The sequence below is a fragment of the Corapipo altera genome, unplaced genomic scaffold (genome assembly GCF_003945725.1).
Source record: "Corapipo altera isolate COAL_440 unplaced genomic scaffold, ASM394572v1 71, whole genome shotgun sequence".
Lineage (NCBI taxonomy): Eukaryota > Metazoa > Chordata > Aves > Passeriformes > Pipridae > Corapipo > Corapipo altera.
In genome coordinates, this window is record NW_020884916.1 from 1,182,907 (window position 1) to 1,196,762 (window position 13,856).

The 13,856-nt window shown below is 53.4% G+C and overlaps 2 protein-coding genes across 3 annotated transcripts; both read right to left on the reverse strand.

Moving 5' to 3' along the window:
* Positions 1 to 124: 124 nt before the first annotated feature.
* Positions 125 to 5,926, reverse strand: JAML (junction adhesion molecule like). Of its 2 annotated transcripts, XM_027655673.1 has the most exons (8): positions 5,667 to 5,926; positions 3,796 to 3,844; positions 2,389 to 2,546; positions 1,811 to 2,036; positions 1,535 to 1,664; positions 1,128 to 1,182; positions 830 to 925; positions 125 to 655 (listed from the first exon to the last, which is right to left on the reverse strand). In XM_027655673.1, the coding sequence occupies exons 2-8, from the start codon at positions 3,836 to 3,838 to the stop codon at positions 494 to 496; spliced, it is 870 nt and encodes a 289-aa protein (XP_027511474.1). In that variant the 5' UTR covers positions 3,839 to 3,844; positions 5,667 to 5,926; the 3' UTR covers positions 125 to 493. The 2 variants fall into 2 exon arrangements, with proteins under 2 accessions (XP_027511474.1, XP_027511472.1); XM_027655671.1 differs by lacking the exons at positions 3,796 to 3,844; positions 5,667 to 5,926 and having other exon boundaries at positions 2,389 to 2,681.
* A 1,105-nt stretch (positions 5,927 to 7,031) lies between these two features.
* MPZL3 (myelin protein zero like 3) lies at positions 7,032 to 13,529 on the reverse strand. Its single transcript, XM_027655674.1, has 6 exons — positions 13,440 to 13,529; positions 12,286 to 12,452; positions 11,662 to 11,872; positions 10,837 to 11,002; positions 9,916 to 9,979; positions 7,032 to 8,019 (listed from the first exon to the last, which is right to left on the reverse strand). The coding sequence occupies exons 1-6, from the start codon at positions 13,498 to 13,500 to the stop codon at positions 7,993 to 7,995; spliced, it is 696 nt and encodes a 231-aa protein (XP_027511475.1). The 5' UTR covers positions 13,501 to 13,529; the 3' UTR covers positions 7,032 to 7,992.
* Between the last annotated feature and the right edge of the window lie 327 nt (positions 13,530 to 13,856).

Below are 13,856 nucleotides of genomic sequence, written 5' to 3' on the forward strand. Positions count from 1 at the left end.
CCCCTATCCTGCTGCAAAGGGACCCCCTCTGTGGCCCTTTTGGCTTTACTGCTCCCTGGGGCCAGCCAGGCAGGTGCCCTGTGCGAGGCTGCACGTGGGTGCAGGGGCTCCCAGGCCCTGGGCCAGGCAGCTTTTGGACATCACATGCTTAAGCAAGAGGTAAAACGAAGACAGGAACAGGGAAGAGTCCCTGAGTTTTATTATCTCCAGAATAATACCATAAAGGCCCCCGCTGCATATCCCCCCTTGGAGATCCTTGTCTCAGGACCAGGCTTAAAACTAGAGCATGGAGACTGTGCCCACTGTGCCCCCTCCAGAGACCAGGGGGCAAGAGGGACAGGTCTCCCCTGGTCCCCTGCAGACAGCTGGGGTGGGCCATGCCCCAGCAGTGCCCTGGCACAGAGTACACAGTGAAGTGTCACCAGTTCTGGCCACCCAAAGGGACAAAGTGTCTTGGACACACCTGGCTAAGAGGCTTCATCTTCCAGCACGGTTATTTCTCCTGCTCTGGAGCCCGGGGAAGTGGCTGCTCTGGTCTGCTGTGGGGCTCCTGGCTTCGTCCATCACCTTGTCTCCCCTCTCCCATCCATTCTGCCGGGATCATCCTCTTGGACAGCTCCACGTAGACTCCATTCTCCCGGCAGTGAGAGGGGTGCTGCCGGAGCAAGGGACAGGGTGTGAGTGTCACCACAGGTACCAGGGGCTGTTTGGAGGGGGCAGGGGGCAAGGGATGCTGCTGCCTGGCACAGAGAATGAGGGGTCAGGCCTGGATACCATGACCCTGGCCAGGGGGCAGTGATGTGGGGGATCACACCAGCCTGCTCCTCACCATGGTTATGTAGGTGTCCTCAGCTCTCCTCTTCTTCTTGGCATCCTGTTCAGCCTTGGGTATCTCAGCTCCAGGGATTGAGCAGTAAAGCGCTTCCTGCAAGGGGGGATCGGGATGTTTGGAACTGGGCAGTCCCCAAAGACACAAGGGCTGCCTGACCCCACTCACAGGGCAGGCACCAGGAGCCATGGCTGTGTCTGGGCAGGGAATGGCACCTCGTGCCTGGCCAGTGTGGGACCCCCTCCCTTGGCCTCCCCACACACCCGACCTCAGTGCTCCCTCCAGCCCCAGCTCTCACCTCTGCTTTGCTCTTGTTGTTTCCAATCCTCTCCAGGGCTGTGTTGCCTGCAAACCTTGTGGGAAGGCGACAACAGTGTCATCTCCAGTGAGAACCATCGCCTGCCCCTCCTGTGCCTCCCTCCCCCTCCCGGGACACTGGAATCCCTTTGCACGTGCCTCAGCCAGGCCGTCCTTGCTGCTGGCCCAGCCCAGAAGGCTTGGGAGCCGAGGGGGGACTGGCCAGGGCAGAGTGACACTAGATGGCAGCAGGAGCCTGCACCCCACTCTGGGGGAGTTGAACCCTCATACCTGGGAACCTGCCCTGCACGGGGCAGCTCAGGGTGATGCCTGGCTGGGGAGACCAGCACAGGGAGATGCAGGGAGGTGCTTTGCTCAGCCCCATAACCCCAGAGCCAGCGTTGGTACCTCTTCCTCACGCAGAGTCCGGCCAGGAACGCCACCACCACGGCCACACAGCCACAGCCCACCACCGCCGGCCAAAACCCCGAGTCTCTCAGGGGTGCAGCCTCGTGGGCACCTGCTGCTCCTCGTCCTTCTGGGGAGACACCAAGGCAGGGATGGCACCACGGGGACCCCGGCCCTGCTGCAGGAGGGCTGTGGCAGCAGGTCTGAGAGCCTCCAGGGCCTCTGCAGCCCCTCAGCACGAGGGAGCGGGGGAGCAGTGGCAGGGACAGCCCGCACCTCTCTGTGCCGGGGGGCTGACGTGCAGCACCGTGCGGTTCTTGAAGATGCTGCTGTTGAGCTGCAGCCGGATCTCACACTCGTAGGTGCCGCTGTCGTTCACGTGCAGGTCCCGCAGCCGGATGGAGCCATCCCGGCGGGAGAGGTCCCCTTCCCACTGCGCCCGGTGCTTGAAGCGTCCCGCAGGGACCCCACGGTTGCTGTAGTAAAAAAACACCACCTCCTCCTGCCAGGGCACAGACAGTGTCAGGTCAAGGGAGCCCAGTGGAAGGGCACTGCCCCATGAGCCTTCCCTCCTCCAGAGCCCTCAGGTTCTGCTCTCTCCCTCTCCCCACGGAGCAATTGCCGCTCACGGAGCCCGGCTTGCACCCAGAGCGGTGCTTCCCCTGCAGCCTGGGGCCACGGGGTGTCCCACCACCACACAGGCAACTTTCCTCCCCTCGTGGAACCTTCCTTCTCTCATGACCTGGGCCAGGCAGACAGGCTTCCCCACATCCTCCCCACAGCTGCCTCACTCAACCTCCCCTGCCACAGCCCCGGTGTCCCGCTCCACCACCCACCCCCCGATCCCGACCCACCTGAGTGCCAGCCCTGGCCCTGTGTATCCAGTCCACCTTGCTCAGGGTCCAGCCCTTGTTCTCCAGGTCTAGGAAGTGGCACTGCAGCAGCACAGAGTCCCCAGCGCTAGCTCGAAGCTGAGGCTCTGTGAACACCCGGCCAGACCCTCCGCTCCGCTCTGCCGGGGACAAGGACAGCAGGATGAGTGCAGGGAGCAGGGCCAGGTGCACCCTGCCCGTCCCCATCGGTGTCTCCTCTCCAGGTGAGCCTGGGGCTCACGGCACTGGCCAGTCCAGAGGCAAAGCCCCTCTCTGACCCCTGCTCCTGGCGTGCCCGGGATGTGGGGCAGCACATCCTCCCGCCGCCAGACCAGGGGCTGCCGCGCTCGCCGGACAAGCCGCGCACAAGGGAAGTCGGGAGGCACAACCCCAGCCCTCCAACGCCTCGGAGCCAGAGCCTGTAGCTCCTGCAGGGCTGTTCCTGTGAGTCACTGGCTGGGAGAACCTGTGCCGCCCTCGTCTCTGCCAGGCCAGGGGCAATTCGGCCGCTTCGCACGGATTTCAGTTCCTCCTTCACAACCTGCCCATTTGGCTTCCTTCCCCTTTGCTCACAGGCTCCAGACCTGAGCTTGTACTTGTCTGGCCACATAACTACAGTGTGGGGTTTCTAGAGAAGCTGGACAGTGGGAAAAAAAAAAAAAAACAAAAGAGAGGAAGATCAAAGAGCACAGAGCTGGCACGCTGGGCTGCAGAGCGCACAGCAGGAAGGGGATTAAAGGTCTCTTCCAAACTAAACGATTCTGTGAAAAAAGTGGGCCAGAAAATGCCTCTGGAGCTCGTTGAGAGACACCCTGCATGCTCCAGAGCCTGCACTGGCACTAGAAGGAGAGGCTGAGGCTCTGGCAGTTCTCTGTTGGGAGCTAGGGGAGCTGATTCAGCGAGGAGCTGCTCTGACAGGTCGGCTTGTCCTCGTGTCTGAGCCACTCTGCTCAGCCTGTCCATGAGCCACAGAGGGCTGGGCCCTGGCCAAGCACCAAGTGCTTGTCTGATGTCCTGTAAATAATAAATGCAAAGTGCTTCCCAAACAGGTTCTTTTGGTCCTGACCAGCTGCAGAGCTGTAATGACAAATACTTGCCAGCAGAGAAGACCAAGGGCTGAGCTGCCTCGAGCAGAGCCAAAATCAATACCTTGGAAGCCTTTCCCTGTATTTAGACTTGGTGAAGCTGTTCTACTTCTTTCAAGGCCTCAGAGCCTGGCTAAGTACAGGACACATCCAGGGATGTCATTGCAATTCGAAGCCTATATAAATGTGAGGTCTGCAGGAAGGGAAGATGCAGCACCCAGAGACCAGAGGCGTCACTGGTACTCAGGTCTTACAGCAAAGGCAGAGGGGAAAGAAGGCAAGGCAAATAAAACTTTTAGCTTACCCAGCCATGTCAGCACCAGAGTCAGGCTCAGCAACACCTTCATCTTACTCTGAAAAGAAAAGCAGATGTGACACAGGCATCAGGTTCCCCCAGGGCAGGACACCAACAACTTGCCACCAGCTCAAGGTTATAGAAAGGCTCTGCTGCCTGATGTGCAGCCTCTCAAGTTGGGAGCTTGAAATTCAGCCAAGCACAGATGACAGACACCAGGTCTATGGTTTTTGAGACTGCTCTGAGCCCTGGACAGGAAGAGCAAGCGTGGGGAAAAGGGCTCAGCCTGAACCCTTTTGTGTTTCCCCCTAAGTCACGAAATCTTTCCGGTGGTTTGGGGTCGAGACTCTGGCATCTGAGCAGAGACGTTCACAGGAGTCAGCTCTGCTCACAGAGCAGTGGGATGTTTTGAATACTACAGAATCAGACAAGTTTGGTTCTAAAAATGCAGACCCCCCTCCTCCAGGACTAACCCCCCTGCCCCAGGGTGCTGCACATGGAGAGAGGTTCTGCTGGAGCCTCTCGGGCTCTGTTCAGACAGTGCCATGTTTGGTCACTGGATTCAGCTTGACCTGCTGCACATCTCTCAAAATAAAGCTGACATTTCCTTTCTACACCTCGTGGATATATCCTGCAGCCCAAGGAAGGACTGGCTGTCATCATCAGGGGTGTGCCAACTGGTGTTAAAAGGAAGGCAAAGTCAGTACCCTGCTTGCTGTGTCCCTGCTCCATGATTCCCAGCTATGGCCATTCAAAAATGCTTGACACATTTAAGGGCACAGAGTTACTGGGAGAAGCTCTCCTGCCTGGAGAAGCTGCACGTGGCAGTTGGATTTGAGGCTGCCATTACCAGCACGTGTTTTCCAGCACAGGCATTTTCGCTGCAGAAACAGAAAGACAAGAACTGAATCATCTCTGACATCTTGGTGCAAGGGAGAGGATCTTTGCACCAGCCTCAGGCAGGGATTACAGGCCCAGAATTAGCTACTGGGTACCTATGGGTCTGTTCCAGGCTGAGGGAGTCAACTACAGCTTTGCAGTCAGAGATGTAAAACCCTCTGCCCTTGATCACCCTCCCTTTTCCACAAACAAAAATCCTGCAGAGGGGCAGCACACCTTCTGGAATTGTCTCAAATCCCTTTCAAAGCACAGTTTCCCCCCAGGGGTCGGGTTTCTGGTGGTGGAGGGGCGAGCTGTGGTTTGGCTGTGCTGCTGCAGCTCTGCTGTGACACAGTTTGCTGCACGCACGACCTACAAACACAACACTGCTCCTGCTCAGCTCCAGAGCTCAGCTGGGGCAGCACAGCTCCCTGCAGGAGGCCACAGCATCCTACTTTCCAGAGACACTGCCAAAAACTCAGGCAGAGCTGCACCCTCCCAGGAGCACCCCCACACAAGAGCCAAGAGAACAGCCAGCTTAAAGAACAGTCCTCAGCACTCTGAAACCTGGGATTTTCATGCTCAGAACCTCCTAAGCTCCCTGCAGCTGAGCTACCAAGGCTCTGGGCCTTATGTACCATCAAGTCCTTCCAGGATTTATTACCCTGGTTTTGAGAATAAACTCTGGTTCTGCCTGGGAACACATCTTTGCAGGGTCTCCCCCTGTGACACACACCAGTCTGTGGGTGTTGTGATGCACCAGCTGGAAACAGCACCCACTCACCCTGCTGTTATTTTATGGTGCTGACACATCCAAATCACCTTTACCAAACAGACTGGGGGAAAAAAAAGACACAGATATCATACAGCCTTCACATTTCCCTTATTTTTCACATGGCTTCTGATCTCCAGCTTCTGAATCTCTCAGCACTTCTGATTCCCTGGTTCTCTTTTCAAGGAAAAAGAAAAAAAAGGTAAATATTATGGCAAAAAGTACTCACCCAGTGTGGCTTGGGGCAGTCAACTTGTCTTGCATGAAGGGTTCTTCAGTGGTAAACCTGGAGTATCTGAATTGGTTGTTAATAATTCAGAGTATCTGAACCAGTTGCTAAATCATCTTGACTTTGCATGTGCAAGATATTTCTCCTGCCAGACTTGGTTCCTTCTCTCAGGTCCAGCTTGGTGACCACTTTCACAAGTAAGAGGAAGTAGATTAACAAATCAGAATGTGGAAGGGCTGCAACAGAGAGGTCACAGCAACAGCAGGAGCATCCTGGCTGAGAGGAGATGATGGGGATGCAGCAGCTTCAGGAAAAAACCCCTCACAGGTACAAACTGAGGCTCAGCCCCAGCCCTTCCACTGTGGCAGAACAACCTGACCAGTCACTATGTGGGAAGGCAAGGATGGAGAGATGCCTGGTACACAAGCTGTGCTCCCCCCTGGTTTGTTTTTGGGGATCAGAGCTGGTTAGAAAACCACCCTTGCTGCAGGATCTTGTCCTGATGAGGCATCATCCAACTTTGTTGGACTTTACTACTGGTGCTGCCAGGAGCCCCAGCCCAGCAGGCACCTCATGGGCTAAAGGACCCCTGTTCACACCCCTGTCACAGCTGTTCCCTTCAGAAACACCCCCCAGCCACTGCTTTCATCCACTGCACACCCCCCAGGCCCTCTGAGAGCCTGTTTTCACCCTTCCTCTTTCTCTGAAACACCAAAGCAACCCCTGTTCTCTATTCCAGTATCAGTGGCTTTCATGGCACACCAAGGGATTTCCACATGGGTGACAGAGCAAGAGAAAGCTCAGCCTCACTCAGGCTGCACAGCACTCACAGTGCAGAGTGTGCCTCCGAGGGGGCACTTCAGCTCTGCACCAGAAAGGTTTGCCCAGGGTCCAGCCTGTTGCTTGCAAAGGAGTCCCAGCTGAAGGCAAACACTTTGCAGCAAACAAGTCTTTCATTTTCCCCAAGAACTTGCGTGAGCTCTGAGAGTGGAACAACAAAGCCACTTCCTCCAGGCTGCATAATCCCACCAGCAGCCTTTCTCAGGAAACTTCTGGCCCACAGAGGCATTATGTCACCAGGAAGCACAAACATTTTAAATATTATTTTATAGTAGGCAGGAGAAAAATGTATTTCTCCATCTGGAGGTGGAGCTGACCTGCTTCTCAATCAGGAACTTGCAGCCACCACAGAGCTGCCAAAGGGGGACTCGGTACCTGTTCCCTTTTGGGTTAAATCTGCTCCCTTTACCCATCACCACACGACAATTTTTATACCCAAGCAGCAACTCAGGCTGGCAGTTTTATGAGTTCAATTATATTTAACCAAATAAAGTTATCCACAGGTCAAAATGAAATAAAGCAGTTTATTCGTAATGGCACATCAAGATCAGCAGTAAAATTGCACCACACCTGTAAAGGGAGAATATTTGACCAATGTCACACAGGGGAAGGAAGCAGCAAACAGCAGCTCTTTAGGGATTCAGGGATTCCACTGCTCTTTGTCATTCATTAAGGGACAAGGTTGGTGAAAGAGGAAATGCTCTTCCTTCAGGGGAAGCAATGCTGCATGATTGGCCATTTCCCTAAAATGGTACCCAGGAGAGGAAGAAAACAACTACTGCAAACAGAACAATGGTTTGGGCAGTGCTCAAGTCCATGGTTGAGGTAGATGGGGTTGTGTGTCCCCAGATACAGAGTCCCCATTTGCACTTCTGATTAAAAAAAAGGTTTGTTTTCTATGAATTGTGCTTCACCCCTACAAGGAGAGGGAGATGTAGCCAGTGATGCAGCTGATTAAACCAAGAAATAGTCAAAAAGCAGTAGGTTCTCTTCGCTCCCAGGATGGCAGATGCCCCTTCATCAAACGGGTTTGGGTCACCAGCAAATACATTCCAAAAAAACTGAGAATAAACATCACCAGTCCCCAAAGATGAGCAGCCTAGAGAGCTCTGGAGCAGCCTGTCCTTCAGGAAATTCCCTTTCAAGGGCTCAGGAAAGGAGGGATGTCACCAAAACCTCACAAATTTGCAAGTGAACCAAGACATGTTGGCAGAGGGCTGGGAGGACACAGCCTGTGCAGCTGCAGGCACTGCACCAGTGAGCTGAAGAGATTTCCTTTTTCCCCAATAAATTAGAAGGATTTTTAAAAAAATCATTATTTTGTGCTTAAATAAAATTGAATTATCCCAGCAGCATCATTCTTCCAATCCACCAAGAGCAGAGCACGTCCTTCCACCTGCACTGGTTGTCCAGTAGCCTCCAGAAATACCTGGCCCCGATTTTCAGTGCTGCCATTTTGTTCTTTCTCCACAGATTTAGCCTTTCATCAGTATGGATCTTCCTCATCCGTGTCCTAAACAGGGAGCATGGGGAGAGAAATTGAGACTGTGTGTGAAGACATGAGTCAAGCCATGAGTTCAGCAGAATGCTGAGCCTGCTGGGCTTCTGACAAGAGCCTGAACGCTTCCCAAAGTGCTGCTGTGCTTGAGCAGGCCAGAGGACTGGCACAAACACTGGTAAAAATGTATGTAAATGTATATATATGTATGTATAAGCACTTGCAGCTGAATCTGTTTGACTCCTCACAGACACACAGACCAACCACCACAGTATAACCAGCACATCAAGTGTGTTTTAAGAGAAGCAGCAGCTGAAGTTCAAACCAAAGATGAGCCATAAAGTGCAGCACAAAGCAAAAGCACCACCAATCCCTGCAGAGAGCAGCACAAATTATTGTTTTTTCAGCTACAGCAACCACTTATTTTCAGAGCCCAGTCGTCTGTAATTCCAACCACAGGAGACATTTGCTGGCATCCCCTCGAGCCAGATCTGCAGCTCCCAGATCTGAACTCACTCAGACTCCTCAGCTCTACAGGGGAAATCTCACTGACTCTCCAGTCACTTTGAGCCCAAAGAGGTTTTTCAATGGCTTTGCAATTTCAGTTGTTTGGTAACATATTAAGCATGAAAAAGCACATTACAGAAACCTCAAAAATGCAGAATCATTAAGGTGAGTGCGACAGGATTCTCAGCCACCTGATCAGACAAGTATTTCAATATCAGAGCAAAGAATCAAATCTGACAAAATACTCAACATGAGAGCAGCAGGATTATATCACTCCAATTTGACTCCTCTCAAAGGATGAAAAGACATTTTTCAACTTTTGAGATCTCCCACTGCCTGACAGCATTTCTCTCACCAAGCTGGGGCTCCATCCTTTCCCATCTCTCCACCTGGTCCCTCCCTGCTTCCCAGCATGTCACCTTTCCACCTCTAAGGCCACTTCCCCTTTGGCACAAAGCATTTCCTACTTTCTGCACCCCTGTTCCCAACACTGCTGTATCTTACGTAGAAATGTAAATATTTAATATTTAGCTTACATAATTGCTTGTTTTCCATTCTGTATCTAACAGAAACCATCAGCACACGCCTGTCTGAAGGCTCATGCATTTAGGACATTTTAAATCGCTGGCATTAGAATAGTGAATGAAGCAACACATATTTGAATACTCCTTAGCATATGTCCTGACTGTGTATAAGAAATGCAAAGGTGCCTAAGGTCAGTTTGCTCTACAGGACACCGTGGAAAAAAATGAAAACACTCAAATTACTCTGGAATGTGCCACACTGGTGGCTGTGGCTGCTGATCCCAGCACACAGGACTCACACAAAACAAGGGCAGCAGGTGGCAAAAACATTCAGTACAGTCAGTACAAGGCTCCTGATTCACAGGAGCTGCTCATGGGTAGGAAGGGAACCAGCAGAGTTAGAAGACAACAACACACAACAAGGCACAACAAACAAAAAGCCACAAAGAAACAAACAAACCACCAGAGTTTAGAAACATTCTGTTGCAATGTAAACAGGATGAAAGGAGGAAGGTCTCCAGAAGAGCAGCAGGGCTGCACCTCCTCTGCAAGGAGCACAGGGCATCGAGGTGTCCCTGCCTCCCTTCCCCACCACAGCACTGCCAGCCCCCCAGGCTGGTCCTGCAGGGCCTTCAGAGAAACTACACAGCAGCTTGCACTTAAATTCTGGGGTTTCATCTTAAAGCCACAGCTTTGTTTTCATTAAAGTCACACGAAAAATCAATTCGGTGGATCTCGAGACAAAACAAGGAGCTTAAGCCCAGCCACTTGGGACAACTCCTGGACATCCAGAGGGGTTATGACAAGCTCCACTTCCTTAGCACCTCCAATGAGCACCAAATTTGGCAAAACCACAGTGAAAACACCAGCTTTCACTTACCACACAGTTCAGACACCACGCCCTGAGTTTCCCGGAGCAGCCCATGCTCTCTGTCTGCTCAGGCCTGCAGAAAAGGCACGGGATTAGGTTGGACTTTTCCTCCCAAAACACATTGATAAGTCCTACAGGCTCTGAATTCTATTTACACCACACGGAATCAAAGGTTTTTTCATCGTGATGAAAAGCCTTTGATTCTGCACAGCAAAACCAAAGAGAATAAAGGCTGTCAGGCCCCTCATTCTGAAGGCAGATATTTCACTTCAGTGCCACGAAGAAGAAAACAAGAGCTGCTATTTGGCTGGGGAATCTCAAAACTCCCATCAGAACACTGAAACATTGCAGTAAAACCTCATTCTGCAGTGGATTGCAGCCCTGGATTCATGGCAAAGCCAGGTGCAGCTCCTGCAGCAGCACTGTTACCTGGCTGTTCTCACTACTGACCCTTCCAGAGCAGAATCCTCTCCAGAGGGGAATTCAGCCTCCAAGGCTCCTTCAGTACCTGGCACCTCTGCTCAGGCCACCACAGGGGAACCAGGTGGCATTATTGGATCTGTTCTGATGTTATGGACACTTCATACCAAAATGCAACACATAAAGCCCACGTAGGCAAAATGTCTTGCTGACTCAGGCCAAAATAAATCCCATTACAGAAGTGAAAGACTGGCTAACCCTGAACTGCTTCTGTTGCACGGTTCACACGAATGACAGAAAAAGGGGATGTACAGCACGTGATTCATGCTCCAGCCTGGGGATCTCCCAAAGCTTTCTGAGTGCTGAATGGTGCTCATGGAGAAGCAGAACCAGTGACTGAACCACAGACACTGAGCGCTGTGTGACGAAGGACAGTGGAGGAAGCATCCTCTGGCCTGTGCCGACAGGCCAAAGTGGAAGGACAGGCTTTGGGCTGCAGCCAGAACTTACTCATCAGACACCTCAATGGAGGATTTCTTGTAGCCACCTTTCTTTTTCTCCTTCAGCACTCTGAATTTCCTTCCCATCCTCACCAGCAGCAGAACGACCACGATGGTGGAAGGGAGAAACACGGACAAGGAGAGCAGGGCTGCTGAGGTCAATCGGAAGGAGAGGCCTGTGGGGAGACACCGGCATTCCAGCAGTGAAACACAGGGAAAGAAAGGGAGACAGAGCCCTCCCCAGCCTCTGGGACAAACGTCCACACACAGCTTGGTGGCCTTCTCATGTGAAGCACAGCGCTGGCAGATTGCAGGCAGCCATCTCTGCCACCAAATCTGTGGGACTCCTGTCACAAACCCAGCCCAGGCGAGCGCTTTAGATGCAAAGAACTACAAAGGAAGGCAGGTCACGACACAGTTCCATCAGCACGCCCGAGCTGCAGATTTGGGGCAGGTCTGACACGCAGGGCAGATGAGGAATTGAGTGTTACTGACAGTCAGTGCTTGTGATGTGGGTGTTATTTTTAGGCCAATATTTCCTCATCGTTTAACTTGTTCCGCTGCAATATGGGGAGGCTGAAAGTGCTGAACAAAGGGGACACTTTTGATTTTGGTTATCACCACAGCTCCCTCTCTCCCCTCATGCCCCAAATAATTTCAATAGTTCTCAATGTATTGAGCTGAGAAGGCAGGGCTGAGGTAACTCCTGCTGAAAGTTTAACATGGAACTCCAGGGAATGTTTTCCATGTGATGCTCAGACTCCCAGGATCCCGACAAAGCCACAGTGCAGCTCTGTCCCACAGATGAGGCCAAGCCATGGAAATGGAGCCTTACCCCTCTCTGTAACCTCCAGCACAGTCTGGGGGATGTTGTGGTACACGTCTGGAGGATTCTTCACACTGCAGAAGAACGTCCCGTTGTCACTCAGCTCGGGGCTCTGGAGAGCGATGGAAGCGTCACCACTGGCAACATTCCCGACCCAGGATATCCTGTCCTTGAACTTTCCCACTGTTGTTGGGTATGGAACGGACTGGTAATGAAAAACCTAAAAGGAGGCAAAGGCAATAGTTGTGCCAATAAAACACTCGCCCAAGAAAGCAAAGAGAAATGCTTTTTTGGATTGAAATCATAAAGGAATACGCATTAAGAGGTCAGAAAGAATACTTCCTATGCAACAGAAATAAAGCCACTAATCAGATCTTTACAGACATTCTATGGCTACAGTGCACAATGCAGCACTTGTAGCAATCCCCAAAACTCATCTGCTTTATCATCATTCTGCTATTTTACATTTACGTAGAATATTTTTCCCCAAAGAGCACCAAAGGAATTTCACACGGGAAAGCAGATAACAATGAGTCCCAAATCAAAAAGTGATGCAGCAGCTCAGTAAAGCAAACAGAAAATTAAGATTTTCAGCAAGCACAGAAGCCTGGTCAGACTCCCTGTTCCACTTACTGTCTCCATCGGGCCCCCAGTGAGGGGTCGGTATGTCCAGTACACCACGAGGCTCTCGGTGATGGGGGAGCTGGATTTGAAGGAGCATTTCAGCAGGGCTTGCTCACCCACAACAGCTGTCACTTTAGGACTGGCTTTAATTTCCAGGGAAAGAGCCTTGCACACACCTGATGGAACAGGCACAAAAGGCAAGGATTAATTTCTCGTTACCAGCAAGGCACAGGAGTGTTGATGTCCCAAAAGTATCAACACACAGGTCAACGACAATTCAAAGGCTAAAGCGGGGCAATAATGGCATCCTTCACAACGAAATTTGAAGGAAAACAGACAACGCCCATGACCTACTCTGTGCAGGGCTGGAGCCTGCTTATATTTAGATGTGGAGATAAAGAGCTGAGAAATGGGATCAGCTGCCTCTCTGACGAGTTGCAAAGTCCCAGCTTTAGGTGCTTTACTTTAAGGCACTTTTGGCTCTGTGTGTCTCGCCACAGCCCCTGAATTCCACGTGCGCCGGGGTCAGGAGTCACCCCGCAGCAATAAGTGCTCTTAGTTCTCGTTTCCAGCGGGTGCAGCCCCTCCTGCCCGGCTCACCCGCTGCGGGGCTCGGCCCGCACAGCGCTCAGCGGAGCATCGCTCACCTCCCGCCCTTCCCAAACCTCCCGCTCCCGGCTTAGGAAGGAGGAGACGGGAACACTGGGCAGGAAGTTCTGCCCTGATGGTCGCACCTTATTCCGCTGCTGGGCGGGCTCCGAGGGAGCAGGAACGGGTTTGGAATTCCCCGCCGCTTCCAGCGCCCCGCACGGCGCGGCCGGAGCGACCCGCGGCCACCCCCGCCCCGGGACGGTCCTTCCCGAGCCCCCCACCGCCCCATGGACCATCCACCACCCCCGGACCGCCCTTCCCGAGCCTCCCACCATCCCCCGGAGCACCCACCGCCCCGAGACAGCTCTTCCCGAACCTCCCACAGCTCCATGGACCATCCACCCCCCCCTTGGAGCATCCGCTGCCCTCGGAGCCGCATCCCGGGCGCCCCTCGCCCGGTTCCCACGGGGAATCCCCCCCCTTTCCCCGACCGGACCGCGGGCAGCGCTGCTTCCATCCCGCCCCAATCCGTCCCGTCCCGGCCCATCGCAGCCCCCGGAGCGCCCCGGTACCGAGCAGCAGCAGCAGGACCCCCCGCGGGAGGAGGCGGCCGGCGGCCCCCGGGAGCCGCATCCCTGCTGGGCTCAGCCCCGGAACATGGCGCTCACCTGGCGCAGGTGAGGGCGGGGCAGCCCCAAAATGGCCGCCCCACCTGGGCACACCTGAGGCGGCCGCGCGGCCCCGGCCGAGCCCGATCCGGAGGGTCCGGACACCCTAAACTCCTCAGCCCCGTGTCGAGGTCAGCCCCTAAATGCCTCTTCGGCACTTTTTGGGTGCAAACCCACTCATTTGAGGTGCCTGGAGCTGGGGGGGGGGGTCCCGAGTCACAACCCCGCTACTCACCATCGAGGCTCTCAGCAAAGTGCCTTTATTTGTGACACAGGTGGTTGAAAATGCAAACACCCAGACAGGTAACGTGGCCAGCACGT